This window comes from Sturnira hondurensis, unplaced genomic scaffold (assembly GCF_014824575.4).
Source record: "Sturnira hondurensis isolate 20B ecotype Veracruz unplaced genomic scaffold, ASM1482457v3 Scaffold0022566, whole genome shotgun sequence".
Lineage (NCBI taxonomy): Eukaryota > Metazoa > Chordata > Mammalia > Chiroptera > Phyllostomidae > Sturnira > Sturnira hondurensis.
The window spans coordinates 2,055,817-2,070,876 of NW_028095197.1; the positions used below are offsets into that span (position 1 = coordinate 2,055,817).

General features: G+C 36.3%; 1 protein-coding gene and 1 pseudogene across 3 annotated transcripts in view; one reads left to right on the plus strand and one right to left on the minus strand.

Moving 5' to 3' along the window:
• KIF27 (kinesin family member 27) overlaps window positions 1-15,060 on the minus strand; it is an 86,941-nt gene that overhangs the window by 23,734 nt on the left and 48,147 nt on the right. For all 3 annotated transcript variants that reach the window (XR_005064975.1, XM_037035917.1, XM_037035918.1), the window contains 3 exons: window positions 12,230-12,427; window positions 4,939-5,052; window positions 1,356-1,532 (listed from right to left, as the gene is read on the minus strand). Coding sequence is in view for 2 of the 3 variants with exons in the window: in XM_037035917.1 (XP_036891812.1) it covers window positions 1,356-1,532; window positions 4,939-5,052; window positions 12,230-12,427 (489 nt within the window). In the remaining variant the exon portion in view is untranslated. The remainder of the gene's footprint in view (window positions 1-1,355; window positions 1,533-4,938; window positions 5,053-12,229; window positions 12,428-15,060) is intronic.
• On the plus strand, window positions 5,434-5,560 carry LOC118979908 (uncharacterized; annotated as a pseudogene).

The window sequence follows — 15,060 nt, forward strand, 5'->3', positions numbered from 1 at the left end:
GTTTGTTCTTTATTTCAGTGTCTCTGGTTATATTTTATTCACTTGTTTTGTTGATTAGGTTCCACTTATAGATGAAATCATACGGTATTTGTCTTTCACTGCCTGGCTTATTTCACTTAGCGTAATGCTCTGGCGGCTTTTAAAAATTCACCCCAACAGCCAATGTGAGCATGCCATCTGGATACAGCACCAGCAACTAAGGTGATTGGAGGGGAAGCCCTTACCCCTATGTAAAGCAGCCTGGTGCTAATACCTATTTCAACATGTTGGGGGGACGGAGGACAGAGCAGAGTTCCATATAGGTCGCCATCCCTGTCTACCTATTATTTTGAGCAGAGAGGTTAAGAATACACCACTATCAATTCAGATCCTACTGATCTAGATTTTGGATGAAAGGCAGATCTAAAGTTCACTGATCCTCTTTGTTCCTTGATTCAACATTTAGATAGGCCTAGGACTCAAGGCCTACTGGAGGCAAAGGTTTGGGTAGGGAATCCTTTTCAAGTCTGTGGCAAGCCACCTTCATTTTTAGATTCTGCTGTTACTGTTGCTGATGAAGACATGCAAAGATAATATCAAAAATGTATTTTCATGGTCCTTCTATTCCCTTCACAATCTTTTTTATTTCCAAAACTTGAAATTGAGGCAAGCTCCTTCATAAAATCACTTCTTTGGCTCATAAAATCCAAGTCCTCCAGCAAAAATTTTTTGTAAAGATCCCCAAGTCTTTATAATTTGAAAAATAAGCAAACCTTCATTAGATAAAATCTTCTTTTATAGGATCCCCTGCAAATCTCTAACTTTGGATGGTAGTGATAGCTAGATCATTTTGAGTCTAGCTATCACTAACCTTCTTCCAGGTTACCAATGTTCAGTGTACAGTATCAAATATTTATCCTGAAAATATCCACTAAAATTAATAATAGAGGTTTCCAGGGGAAATGGAGAGTTACTGCTTAATAGTTACAGAGTTTCTGTTTGGGATAATAAAAAGTTTTAGAAATACGTAGGAGTGATGGTTGTATAACATTGTGAATGTAATTAATGCCACTAAATTGTACACTCAAAAATGCTCAAAATGTAAACTTTATGTTATGTATATTTTACTACAATTTTTGAAGTACCCCAAAAAGTTAGTAATAAATCATACTGGGAAGAACACTCAACATGTTACCTCAAAATTGCAATAGATTTTAGTGATGGCCATTACACAAGCAGTGATAAGCAAAATACACTGAAAACCAGAAGAGTTTTCTTCTGATTTCCAACTTCACAATGGTTTACTTCTTAGAGAAAAAAAAATCCTACTTTATATGACTTACAACCAGAATGAAACAGCGTATTAAACAGAATACCTGACTAGTTCTCAACTTCTTATTTTCCAGGTCATTCTTCTCTTGTAACAGGGCCTCCTTCTTAGAAACTATAGCCTCTCGTTTCTTTAGCTCTTCTTCCAGCTCCTCTAATTCCTGGCGTTGGTTCAGCACTTTCTCTACTTCTTCATCTAGCCACTTCTTTTGCTCAACCAATTTCTAAATTAAAATATCAAAGAAATGTTATTTGTTCCCCTTCGTCCATAAAATTTACATGGTAACCTAGTTTCAGATGGGCTGAAACTCCTTAAATGACCATTGAAAACTACTAGTGAAAATAACCAAACAGTGTTCCTGTCTAAAACTCTCTAGAAGTACACGGTTTTAGTTACCACCTTGCTGTGTTGTTTAATAAGGAGTTAAAATTCACTCCCCAAATATGTTCGAGTCTGGGATTTTTTTAGGTTGACCCAGGAAAGGACCGACAACTTTCTTTACCTATATTAAGAGTTAGAATATGCTGGGAATCTTTTTCTCCGTCGTAATGCTGTACACCTCCACCACAGCTGCTGGTTGTTCCGAATGCAGTCTGTCTCCCTAGCTTGAGATCCTTGACTGATTGTGGGATTGTACTTTCACCTTTGTTTCCCCAAAGCCTGGCCCATGACTGGCCTTCAATAAAATGTTACAGGAATGACTAAATAAATGCCTGATGAAATCAATTAATCAATGAAGTGAATAAATGGATACACACAGTGGAAGGTACAGATGATGGGGCATGGAAATCCACTCTGTACTGTATTCTGTCAACATCTAGTAATTATACAATAAAATATAGTCAGAAAGATTTCCAAAACAAGTATCTTAATATGCTCTTGGATTAAGGATACCCCCAAATAAGAACAAACAGAAATATGAATAGAATTTGACTGTGCAAGATGAAGTCTACCAAGCACTCATTTGCACTGTGTTTACAGTATGGAGGCAATGCCAACTAAATAACAGATACCAGATAACAAATCAACATAGTACTATTTTCCAGTTCATCTCACACTTGATTTAAAAAAAATGGTTCCTAGAAATCTACATGAAGACAATGACATAGTAAATATGCACGAGAAAATAAAAAAGAGCAAAATGGCCACAGCAAAGAGCTGCCAGTCTTCAACCCAGACCTAGAAAGTATGGTCAGATAGGACTGTCACATTCAAGCTACACTGAAGCCTACAATGGTGGCTCTACAATTTTTAGGAACAGAAAAGATACCCCAGAACAACTATAAAAATACTTTAGTTGTGTTATATCCAGCTATACCTTAAAAAGTCCATATATGAGACCCTATGAAGTCCAGCAACTAAACATATTCTACAAACATTCCTTGACTATGAGACTGGTTTGGAACATGAACTACAGAGTTTTTGTAAGCTCCATACCAACAGGAAAGAAACCATAAAGTTATTCTTGTTGATAATAAATGCTAACTCCTAGGTACCATGTAAGCAAAAATAAAGGGATTGGTTTTGTCTAAAAAATGGAAGAAATTTCAATGCCAGCCCTACAGAGTAGGTAGAATTTTAGCTGTCCTTTGAAGAATGGGTAGGAGTCTGCTAACATAATACGGGCTTTTTAGGGAAACAAAAATAAATAGATTTTTCTGCAACTGATACAATAAAAGTTATTATGATTTATATAAATTCACTATATCTTAGTTTTCTGAAAATTTCTTGATTTGTCTTTTCTCTTTTTATAGCAAAAGTTCCTACCATACAGTTCCAATATTAAATACTTTCTTCTTATAAAGAAAGAAACTCCATATTAAATCAATGTCCTATTATAAGTTCTCTGGATACTCATATTGATTAACTTATCATTTTGTCCTTGTTTTGAGTCAAATTCTGGAAAATGGGTTTTAGTGTTTACAACATTAAAAACATCTAGTTTTGCATTTTTTTTTAAACCCAACAGTCAGAGCCCTGGCTGGTGTGGCTCAGTGGATTGAGCGCCAGCCTGTGAACCAAAGGGTCACTGGTTCAATTCCTAGTCAGGGCATGTACCTGGGTTGCAGGCCAGGTCCCCAGTAGGGGGTGTGTGAGAAGCAATCACACATTGATGTTTCTCTCCCTCTTTCTCCCTCCCTTCCCCTCTTTATAAAATAAATAAATAAAATCTTTAAAAAGAAAAAAGTCAGTGCAAGCAAGGAATCTCTTTATTACTGTATTCACTTAAAATTTAGATCCCTAACATTTTAAAACATACCTCTCACTATTCTTTGCCTTCCAACCTCTCCTACTCCCCCCACATACCCTTTCCACCACAAATGCTCTTTAAGCAATTTCTAAAATATACTAGAAATATAAATAACTGGGAATACAGTAAGTCCTCACTTAACATCATTAGTAGGTTCTGCAATTTTATTTTATTTTATTTTTTTTTAAGATTTTATTTATTTATTTATCTTTAGAGGGGAAGGAGAGGGAGAGAAACATCAATGTATGGTTGCCTTTCGTGCGTTCCCTGCTGGGAGTTGGCCTGCAGGGAACTGGCCTGCAACCCAGGCATGTGCCCTGACTGGGGATCGAACCGCGATCCTCTGGTTCGCAGGCCCGCGCTCAATCCACTGAGCTACACCAGCCAGGGCTTTAGGTTCTGCAATTTTAAGCAAAACTACTTATAATGAAAAAATTCTTACTATAGGCTAATTGATATAAACAAAAGTAAAGTTCTTAAAGCATCTCATCAACATCATAATGAAATGATGTTGAATGAAATAATGTTATGGAAGGACCTGTTGTACTATAAACTAAACTTTACTATTAAAGTATAAAATTTAGGAAAAGAGAACAAATTTTTTTAGTATCAAGGTGATGTGTATGCATTTGAACATAATTACAATGTTAAGTGTAGTATTTTTCTGTAAGATTTTTAGAATTGCCATTTTGAATTTACATAACAGTAAGATTTTGTTTCTCTGAAATTTGGTATTAGTTTATGAATTTCATTTTTTTAAAGATTGTTATTTATTTTTAGAGAGAAGGGGAAATAAGAAAAAGAGGGAGAAAAACACTGATGTATGAGAGAAGCATCCATAAGTTGCCTCTCAACACGCCCTCATCTGGGGACCTGGCCTGCAACCCAGGTGCCCTGACTGGGAATCAAACCAGCAACCCCTCATCTTGGGCACCAGCACCCAACCCACAGAGCCACAGTGGTCATGGCTGAATTTCATTTTTTAAATGTGGCACTAAAACAATAGCTTTTTAATATATTACATATGGTACACATAAAATGAATGGAGAGCTCTGATTTTTAGAAATACATGGGTATATTTCCATGAAAATAAACTGGTTTTGACATGGGAATAAATACAGTCTAGTACACATGGGTTTCATGTATACATTCCACAGCATTCAAATACCCATTTTTTACTGAAATAAGAATACAGCACATTTCTGGATAAGAAAATAATTTTTAAATAAAAATTTCAGAAGAACTATTAAAAATTTTAACCTCAGGTGCAAAAACCTAGGGTTTGAACATTTTCTTCAGAGCCCACTACTTTTTACCTCTACTTAGACAATCATCAAATAGAAGAAAAATCAAAAAACACTAAACAGAATTGACAAACCTGTAACTGGTCTATACTTCCAAATGAACTTTTATTCCTTTTCATCTTAAATGCATCAAGGTCCTCGGCTTTCAGTTTTAGAGCTTCTTCCAGTTCTGTTTTTAACTTTAGTTCCTGTAGAAAAGAGAAATCAGAATACCTTATGGCTTTTACTATGTGGCCCTCATTAAATATTTATGAAATAATCATTTTCTTAACATTTGCTTCCTTAGTTTCAGAAAGAAAATTAATAGATGAAGGTTGAGGCTATTTTGAGAGGAAAATAACATTAGCCCCTCATTGAAGCAATTAAATCTCCCAACAAAAATCAGGGTTTACTGACAAACTAAGGGTTTTTTTTTTCATTTTTTCCCAGTGTTACAAATTAGCATTAACATGGATACATCTGAAAATTATAAATGTGCTTCTCTCTTGTGCCTTTGTGAACTCATTACCCTTAGTTAGTACACCCAAAGTACCTACCCACCACGGGGATATTAGAATTTATGACAAAACAGCTTTGCACAGTGGCAGTATGGTTGCCAATGAGGTTTAGTGAGACACAATTACTGCTAATAGAATTTATGACAATAGATATGTAAAAAGAAAGGTATTAGTCCATTTCTGACACTCAAAAATCAGATTTTGTAGCATGAGAATAGCCTTGCAAGATGGATCATGGTCCTGTGAAGAGTATTTTCCAAATTCCTTTAGTTCCCATCCACATCTTAAGAGTCGCGTCAAGAGGCCCAATGCTCCCAGGGCTCTCCCAAGGCTTAGAGAAGATGCCACTGTCACCACCACAGCTTAGCAGGAATCAGGATGGAGGCCAGGAATCACGGTGGGCCAGTCCACAGACTATCTCTTACTGATCCATGATAAGTAAGTATAGAAACTGAAAGTGTTTAGAAATATTTATCACAATTTGACAAAATAATTTTAAATTTGTTGAATCTAATAAGTACAAGATGGACTTTTACATTTTAATTTATGTTTTTTACTAGTTCATGTTTTTAAGAAGTATTTGGCTGTGATAAATTAGTAATAAAATCCAATTGTACCTCTTCCACAGGTAATTTTAGAAGTATTGATATAAAGTAAAAAGGAAGTCTACCCTTCCAGCCCTGGGAACAGCAGAAAGGAGGAGAGAGACAGTAAGAAAGATGTGTGTCCCAATTTTCCTCTCTTCAGCTTTGGCCCAGAATGGGGGTGATGAGTAAGGTAACACCCAGGCCAGAGGTAGAAAATGTAGATTGCGGTGTAGAAGCCTCACACCCATGTGGAAATGCCCGGCTTTCCTGAAGGAGAAAAGTACAGTCAGGAAACAGAGACTAATTGAACCTCCTGGTCTCAGGTGACATGGACCCTGAGTTGAGAACCAATAGGGTCAATTACAGAGAATTGACCCCAAAACTGAAGGTGAGGATAGACCACAAGCTAAGTGGAAGACCATTAGGACATGAGATGAAGTCAAAGCACCACCATGCTCTATGCTAAAAGCAAGACCAGACTATGAATTATGACAAGCACACGTTTCATCACCGGAGGCCAGCAGGGAAAGGTGGACAAAGGAGAGCAGATTCCAGCTATTCACATCCAAGGATCAACTGAAACTCAAGGGGCCACTTCCCTCTCACCTCTACACGCTGCAATAAAAAACTACACACCCAACCACCACATACACTGGATTCCATCTGAGGGAGAGAAGCACAGGACAGAAGAGGCTATGAGAATGAATATTCTTATTGAAGAGAGCTGAAAATTATTTAAAGGAAATGTTTAAATTATCATAAAAGATTTAAACAGACCAAACATTTGGTTAGTCCCTGCCATGTGTCTGGCAATTATCATGACATGTTTTAGGCAGGGTCAGGGGACGTCATAAAGAACACAGGTCTGCTACAGACTAAGTTTTCACTGTCCACCTGAGTTGCATTATGGGTGAAATTGGACCCTATCATAACTATTACATATCAATTTTTCAGGCTTCCGTAGATCTAGCTCGTAGTTACGATTCACTGCCCACTATAATCACAGAAACTTCAGGATGCTTAGACAAAGGTAACTTGTACTTGGACCTAACTCTCTGTAATTCCTATTCTTCCCCATATGCTTTAAAAGAACATTGCACTAGGTCTAATTCCTTCTTCTACATGATGCAGCAGATGTTATTGCCTTTATTTTATATTGTAATCCCTGTTAAATATAATATTAAAATAACTTTCTGCCAGGCACTGAGCTAGCCTTTTTACATCTATTCAAGTACCCCACTTAATCCTTACAATAATCCTATTGCCAGAGATTATTATGAACTAAGTTTTATAAATGAGGAAATTAGTGCTTAAAGAAGTAAAAAGCCCAAGATCACACTATGGCCCACAATACCAGGAGTTCCCATACCTTTTCTTTATAGCTCATCCATGGACTTGGGTGAAGAACCGCTGTTCCAAGAAGAACCTATGCAGAGTCATAGAATTCTCTGGAGGTGGCGCAATTGAGTGGAAAAGGGACAAACGGCAGTGTCACTTAGCTCCCGACAGAGGGCAGACAACCTTTAGGACTGTGAGCAGGTTTTCTGTGTGTGTGTGAAGTAATAGAAACTTTAATATATCTTTGGGGCAGAGTGTTCCTTTTTCTGGAATACTCATTCTCCCCCTTAAATGGGTCATTTGCCTAGAATGCAAAATACGGCTAAAGGAACAAAACTGTCCTATGTCAGAATGTAAAAAGTGAAAGTTACAGGCAGAATTATATTTCAGCAGTCTATGCTTTCTGACTAAAAGAGACTTTTCTTTTCCCTAAGCACAGATTTAGAAAGTTCTATGTCATTCTTTTTTTTATCCTCATCTGAGGACATTTTCTATTGCCTTTAGAAAGAAAGAGAGAGAGAGAGAAACATCCATGTGAGAAACATCAATTGGTTTGCCTTCTTGCATATGTCCCGACCAGGGATTGAACCTACAACTTGGGTATGTGTCCTGACCAGGAATCAAACCTGCCACCATTTGGTTTATAGGATGACACTGCAACCAACTAAGCCACACTGGCCAGGGTGAGACTTCTGTGTCCTGTTGGTTTAAGCCATGGCCTATGAGAGATGAGCAGCTAAGATCCAAAGACCATAAGAATGGCAAGCAGGTCTGTTTCCCACACTGCAGGATGGACTAAAGAGACAAGGTCATTGGCAGTAGAAATAAGAATTGAACAGATTCAAGATACTTAGAAGATATAATCTATAGGACTTAGTGGTTCATTGCCTATGGGATAAGGAAAGGACAGAGTCAAAAATGATGCCAAATTTCTAGCTTACCAACTGAGTAGTTTGAAATATCATATAAAGCATGTTGGAAAACTATATTTTCTCCCCCATGAAGGAAGCAAAAAAGGGGGACAGTAGGGAGATTAATAGGGAAGACCATAAATTCATCTATAGGATAACCCAATGAAGATGTTAACAAATATGAATCCAGAGCTCAAAAGCAAATCTGGGATAAAGGATTAAATATTGGAGTTGTCAGAGTTTAACTGCAGCCATGGAAAAAGATGAGGTAACCCAAGACAGAGTATGGAAGAGGACACAGGCTGGGGCCTTGAGGAATTCCCATATGTAAAGGACTCATAGTGTAAGATGAGCTAGTAAAGACAAAGAACAAGTAATCAATCAGAAAGGAAAAAAAAACAGAATAGTTTCACCAAGGCAATGGGGAAAATATTTCAAGATGGAGGAAGCAGTGAACTGTGCTAGATGCAACCAAGGTGTTAAGACAAGGACTTTAGCCCTGACCACTGTGGCTCAGTTGGTTGGAGCGTCACCATGTAACCAAAAGGTTGCAGGTTCAATTCCCAGTCAAGACACATACCTATGTCATGAGTTCAGTTCCCTGGTTCAGGCGCATATGATCCCCGGTCTAGGCACATATAAGAGGCAACCAACTGATGTTTCTTTCTCACATCAATGCTTCTCTCTCTCTAAAAGTAATTTAAAAAAAGGTCCTCAGGTGAGGATTTAAAAAAAATGGGCAAGGATTTCATGAACAGAGAGCACTAGTGAACTTCTCAGAGCTTTGAAATGGAGCCTGAAGCCAGACTGGAGATGATAAGAAAATAAATGGAAGCAGAGAAAACAAACAAATACAGTAAACTTTTCCAAGAAGCTTGGTTATGAAGGGGAGAACAGAGTAAGAGAAAGTAATACAAGACTGAAGGATTAATTTTTGGATGAGCAAAAAATCTAAGATGTTTAAAGAAGGATTCTAGGAGAAAAGGAAAAGTTGAAAATATAGAAGAATTAAATGAGTTAAAGAACGTAAGTGCTTAACAGTATTGACATAGTCAATAAATATTAACTACTGCCATAATAATAATTACCATTATTAAGAATGAGTAAAGGAAATTAAGAAAGCAATTCCATTTACAATAATATCTAAAAATAGAATATCCGGGAATAAATTTAACCAAGGAAGTAAAAGACTTGTACATTGAAAATTATAAAACACTGCTGAAAGAAATTAAAGACCTAAATAAATGCTTGTGGGTAGGAAGACATCATACTGCCACGATGTTAACCCTACACTAAGAGATCTACAGATTCAACGCAATCCATATCAAAATTCTATCAGTCTTTTCTGCAGAAATAGAAAAGTTGATCCTTAAATCCATAGAAAATTGCCAGGGGCCTCAAACAGCCAAAACAATCTAGAAAAGGAAGAGGAAAGTTGGAGGGCTGACTACCCAATTTTAAAACTTAGTATAAAATCACAGTAATCAAAACAGTGTGGTACTGGCATTAGGACAGACTGACAGACAAATGGAATAGAATTGAGAGTTTAAACATAAATCTGTAAATCTACAGCCAGTTAATTTTTGACCAGGGTATCAAATCCATTCAGTGGCGAAAGAATAGTCTCTCAACAGATGGTGCTACGACAAACAGATTTTCACCTGCAAAAGAATGAGGTTGGACCCCTATTTCACACCATACATAAAAATTAACTAAATATGGGTCCGTGACCTATTAAATATTAAGAGTTAAAGCCATAAAAATCTTTAAAAAACACCATAAGGGTAAATCTTCATGATCTTAGATTTGGCAGTGGATTCTTGGACATGAAGTACAAAAGAGAAAATACATAAATTGGTCTTCATAAAAATGAAAAACGTTGCTGCATCAAAGATTACCAAGAAAGTTTAAAGACAACCTACAGAATGGGTTGAAATATTGAAAGTCATGTATCTGATAGAGTTAAATGTCCAGAATATATAAAGAACTACTATAACTCACCAACAAAAGACAATCCAATGAAAAGGTAGACAAGACTCCTTCCATCACCATTTATCCTGCCCATACCTCCTTCTACCTCCCTGCACCCTCTTCCCCTCTGGTCATCACCTTGCTGTTGTCTGTGGCTATAAGGTGTTTTCTTGTTTTTTTGCTTAAACTCTTCACCTTTTCACCCTAATTTTATTAACTTGTATCACCCCAATATATTCAATAAAAAATAAAATAAAAACAGGTTGAAATAGGAACAAAAAAGTAGATGAAGAACTTGAATAGACATTTCTCCAAAGAAAATATAAGCACATAAAAAGATGTTGAACATCATTAGTCATTTGGAAAGTGCAAATCCACAATGAAATACTACTTCACAGGGAATTGGATGTCTATAATAAAAAACAGAAAATAACAAGCATTGGCAAAGGTGTGGAGAAATCGAAACCCTTATACATTTCTAGGGAGAATATAAAAGGTGCTGCCTCTATTGAAAACATTTAGGGCTTCCTCAAAAAAGCTAAATAAAGAATTACCATATGACCCAGCAATTTCATTCCTGGGTATTTCAATTCCAAAGGGATTGAATGCAGGGACTTAAACGATTACTTGTGTGCCAATGTTTATCACAGCATTATTCACAATAGCCAAAGGTGAAAACAACCCAATATCTACCAATAAATGAATGGATAAACAAAATGTTGTATACACACACAGTGAAATATTATTCAGTCATAAGAAGGGATGAGGTTCTAATACATGCTACAATGTGTATGAAACTTGAAAATATTATATACTAAGTGAAATAACACAGACACAGGACAAATAGGTTGTATGATTCAACTTTTATGAAATATCTAGAATAGGTAAATTCATAGAGAGATAAGTAGATTAGAAGGAGGAGGAGACAGGGAGTTCTTAATGGTTCCAGAGTGTCTGTTTACAGTGATGAAAAAAGTTTTGGAAATAGGTGGTGATGGTTGCACAACACTGTGAATGTAATTAATGCCACTGAACAGCACAATTGAACAATGTTAAAATGATGTATTTCATGATATATTATGTGTATATATATTTACCACAATTTCTAAAAGTTAATATGTAATAACTGAAACCTACTAAATTACATAATTTAAATGGCTGAATTGCATAGTATGTGATGTATATCTCAATAAAGCTGTTAAAAAAAAGAATCAGTAACTTGGCTTAAACGTTTTTTTAAGTTCCCTTCCATAACAAATTCTATAAATTTTTTTAAGGTCTATGATTTTATTTTTGGAGAATAGATTATATTCCAAAATTAAATATACAGGAAATCTGCAATTATGTTCCAAGCTTTAGGCCTGGCCTATCACTTCAATGAGAGACTGGTATACAGTGGTAGTAAGGACTTGCTGTTGTCGTGATCATGACCTCCCCTCTATATTCAGAGCCCTGTGAAGCGAGTATGATTAAGGCCATTATAAATATGAATAAACAGATTCAAAAAGGGTGCCTTTCCTCAATAAGTGATCTAGCTGGGAACTGGGAGAGCTCAGATTTGAACCTGTGCTAGCCTGGCTCCAAGGCCCAGGCTGACACCACGAAGTTCCTCCCTGTCTGAATCCATTCTATAGACCTGCTGGATGCTACGGATGAAATGGGACCATTTTACCTTGTACTTTTTTTCTGTGCCGCCACATGGACAACGCATTTCAAAGGACTTTGAAAATAGGAAATCCTATTCAAATGTTAGATGTTATTCACAAAGTTGGCTTTAAGTGTTTTTGACAGCCGCAACTAAAGTTAAGGCCCTAGTAGTCTGTGAAATTGTATCACTGAACTTTCTTCTGTGAAGTCAAAGCCTTCAAGACAGCACTCAGAATTCAACACATAGGTTTTACTATGTAGATGAACAAAGCTTTAAAAAGAATGAGGAGATCAGCCAAGCACGGGCCCCAGTTAGATACCTCACAAGCCAAACAAGTCAACACCTTGGCTTCCTTAGCTCTGCGCCATTTCACATTTCATATTACGGTTAGCAGGAAAGTATGACAATATTACTTTGATTTTTTGTTGATCCCGCTTAATTTCTGTATCCAGTTGCTTCCTGTTTTCATTTTCTTCTTGAAGTCTTTTTTGCAGCTGTACCTTTTGATATTTCATGTGATCTACACTCTGCTCAAGTTCATTGGCACATTTCTCATTTTGGATCGAAAGTGATGCCAACTTCTTACTATTTTGTTGCTTCTTCTGTAAGACCTGGGAATATATGGAATATCTCAAAATGAAAAATTGCATCTCATAAACATCAAGTAAAAACTTTTCATTCAACGGCAAGGGTAGACATTTTGCCTAGATTTTAATTTATTTTTTATTTTTGATGGGTTCACAATTGTTTTCTACATTTCTACTTTGATAATTGGGCAACTGCCATAATTTTCGCAAGATACAGAAAAAGATGAGATGCCCTGATGCTGACAGCCAAAGAGATCAAAATTTATCTCTTTGTTTTTTAATGAGCATTTTAATTAAAAATATTGTATGTACATGGTAAAAACTAGAACAATACAAAACTAAACTTACATTTAATTTTAACAGTAATTGCAATGCTGGAGCAAAATAAAACTAGCATTTTAGTATTTTGTCCACATCAGTATAAGTACTGAAAATCTTATTTAAAAGTGAGATAGGTTATCCTTGTCTTTTGCTCTTAATCCACAGATGCTCAAAGTACACCAGTTAGCACTGAAATATTAATGCAGGATATATTACTGTATTTTGCCATGTATACACATTTTAACCAAATTTTTTAGGGGAAAATACAGATGCACAGATACATGGGTATAATGGGGATAATAATCCAGGGTATAATGCACACAAAAACCGTGGGTGTGCATTATACATGGCAAAATACAGTGTGTGTATATATATATATGTATATCTGTATATATATATATATACAGTGTGTGTGTGTGTATGTATGTGTGTGTATGTATGTGTGTGTATGTATGTATGTGTGTATGTATGTGTGTATGTATATGTATGTATGTATGTATGTATATATATATATATATATCCCTGGCTGGTGTAGCTCAGTGGATTGAGCGCAGGCCTGCGAACCAGAGTATATATATACATATGATGATATAAAGAATGCAGATTTCAGCCCTGGCTGGTGTGGCTCAGTGGATTGAATGCCAGCCTCTGAACCAAAGTGTCGGATACCCAGTTGGATACCCAGTCAGGGCACATGCCTGGGGTGCATGCCAGGTCCCCAGTTGGGGATGTATGAGAGGCAACCACACATTATGTTTCTCTCCATTTCCTCCTTCTTCTCTTCCCCTCTCTCTAAAAATAAATAAATAAAATCTTTTTTAAAAAAAGAATACAGATTTAAGATTTTTTNTGTGTGTATGTATATGTATGTATGTATGTATGTATATATATATATATATATCCCTGGCTGGTGTAGCTCAGTGGATTGAGCGCAGGCCTGCGAACCAGAGTATATATATACATATGATGATATAAAGAATGCAGATTTCAGCCCTGGCTGGTGTGGCTCAGTGGATTGAATGCCAGCCTCTGAACCAAAGTGTTGGATACCCAGTTGGATACCCAGTCAGGGCACATGCCTGGGGTGCATGCCAGGTCCCCAGTTGGGGATGTATGAGAGGCAACCACACATTATGTTTCTCTCCTTTTCCTCCTTCTTCTCTTCCCCTCTCTCTAAAAATAAATAAATAAAATCTTTTTTAAAAAAAGGATACAGATTTAAGATTTTTTCATTAAAAAATTTTGTTTTACAAACTGAAATAACTTAATTATACCAAAAACTCTAGTATTTCAGTATTTAAAATGGTACATTAGAATACTGAAAGCCAGTATTTTTACTACAACTATGTGACCCTGAAATGTTATTTTACCTTCCTAAATCTTAGCTTGCTCATTTACAAAATAGGATAAAAATACCCACTTCAAAGGATTGAATAATGATTCAGTAACACACACAAAACATACAAAACACCTGTGTATGCATATGGCACTTTGTGACACCCAATATCTGGTAACTGCCATCCTCCTCCTCACCCACTCCACCGTCCTCCATCATCTTCACCATTCCCTCCCCCACCAGTTGTGCATGGACATGTCAAAGGCGGTCATTTCTAAAACTACATAGGAATCTTGTTTCAGTCCTCTACTGTGTGAGATGCTCTGTCCGAACTTAAGTTCTGTGTCTTCTTTCCTTATCAGAACCCTTAGGAGAAAAGAATGCGCAGCACGAAACTTGAAAAACAAAAGGAACATGGTAATTCACAAGCCCTATTAATAATCTTTCATTTAATCTCAACCACTATAGTTGTATGAGATACAGAACATACAAAAATAATCTTTGCTAAATCCATAAACAAGGCTTAAACAGAAGATATATAAATATAATACTCTCCTTAGAAAAATAGTCATTCTAGCCATTATTAATACTGATACAAGAACTGAAGTTATAATCAGAAATGGTTAGGATATAAAACTATGAAATTATAATATAATAAGCATGAAGAAAAAAATCTTAATTGTTTTGTTCTACTAATGTTTTGTTAAAATGAGTACTTTGTTATACATCACAACCTTAATTAAAGGATCAAGCAGTAAAAAAAAATTAATCCCAAGACTCTCTGAGGTGAACTACTAAGTGAAAACAAGTATTCTGAAGACAAGTAGAAGGTGTGATACAGACAATAACCACATTCCTTTACTCAGCTCAAATTTTCGAGTTATTATTTTAACTTGGTGTTGACTTGAGGCTACTTAGGTAAAAAATTTTAGTGGTGACGCCCAGATGTTTGAGGTGTCATGATAAAACCCCAAGAGGATGGATTTGGGGGGCACTGTCG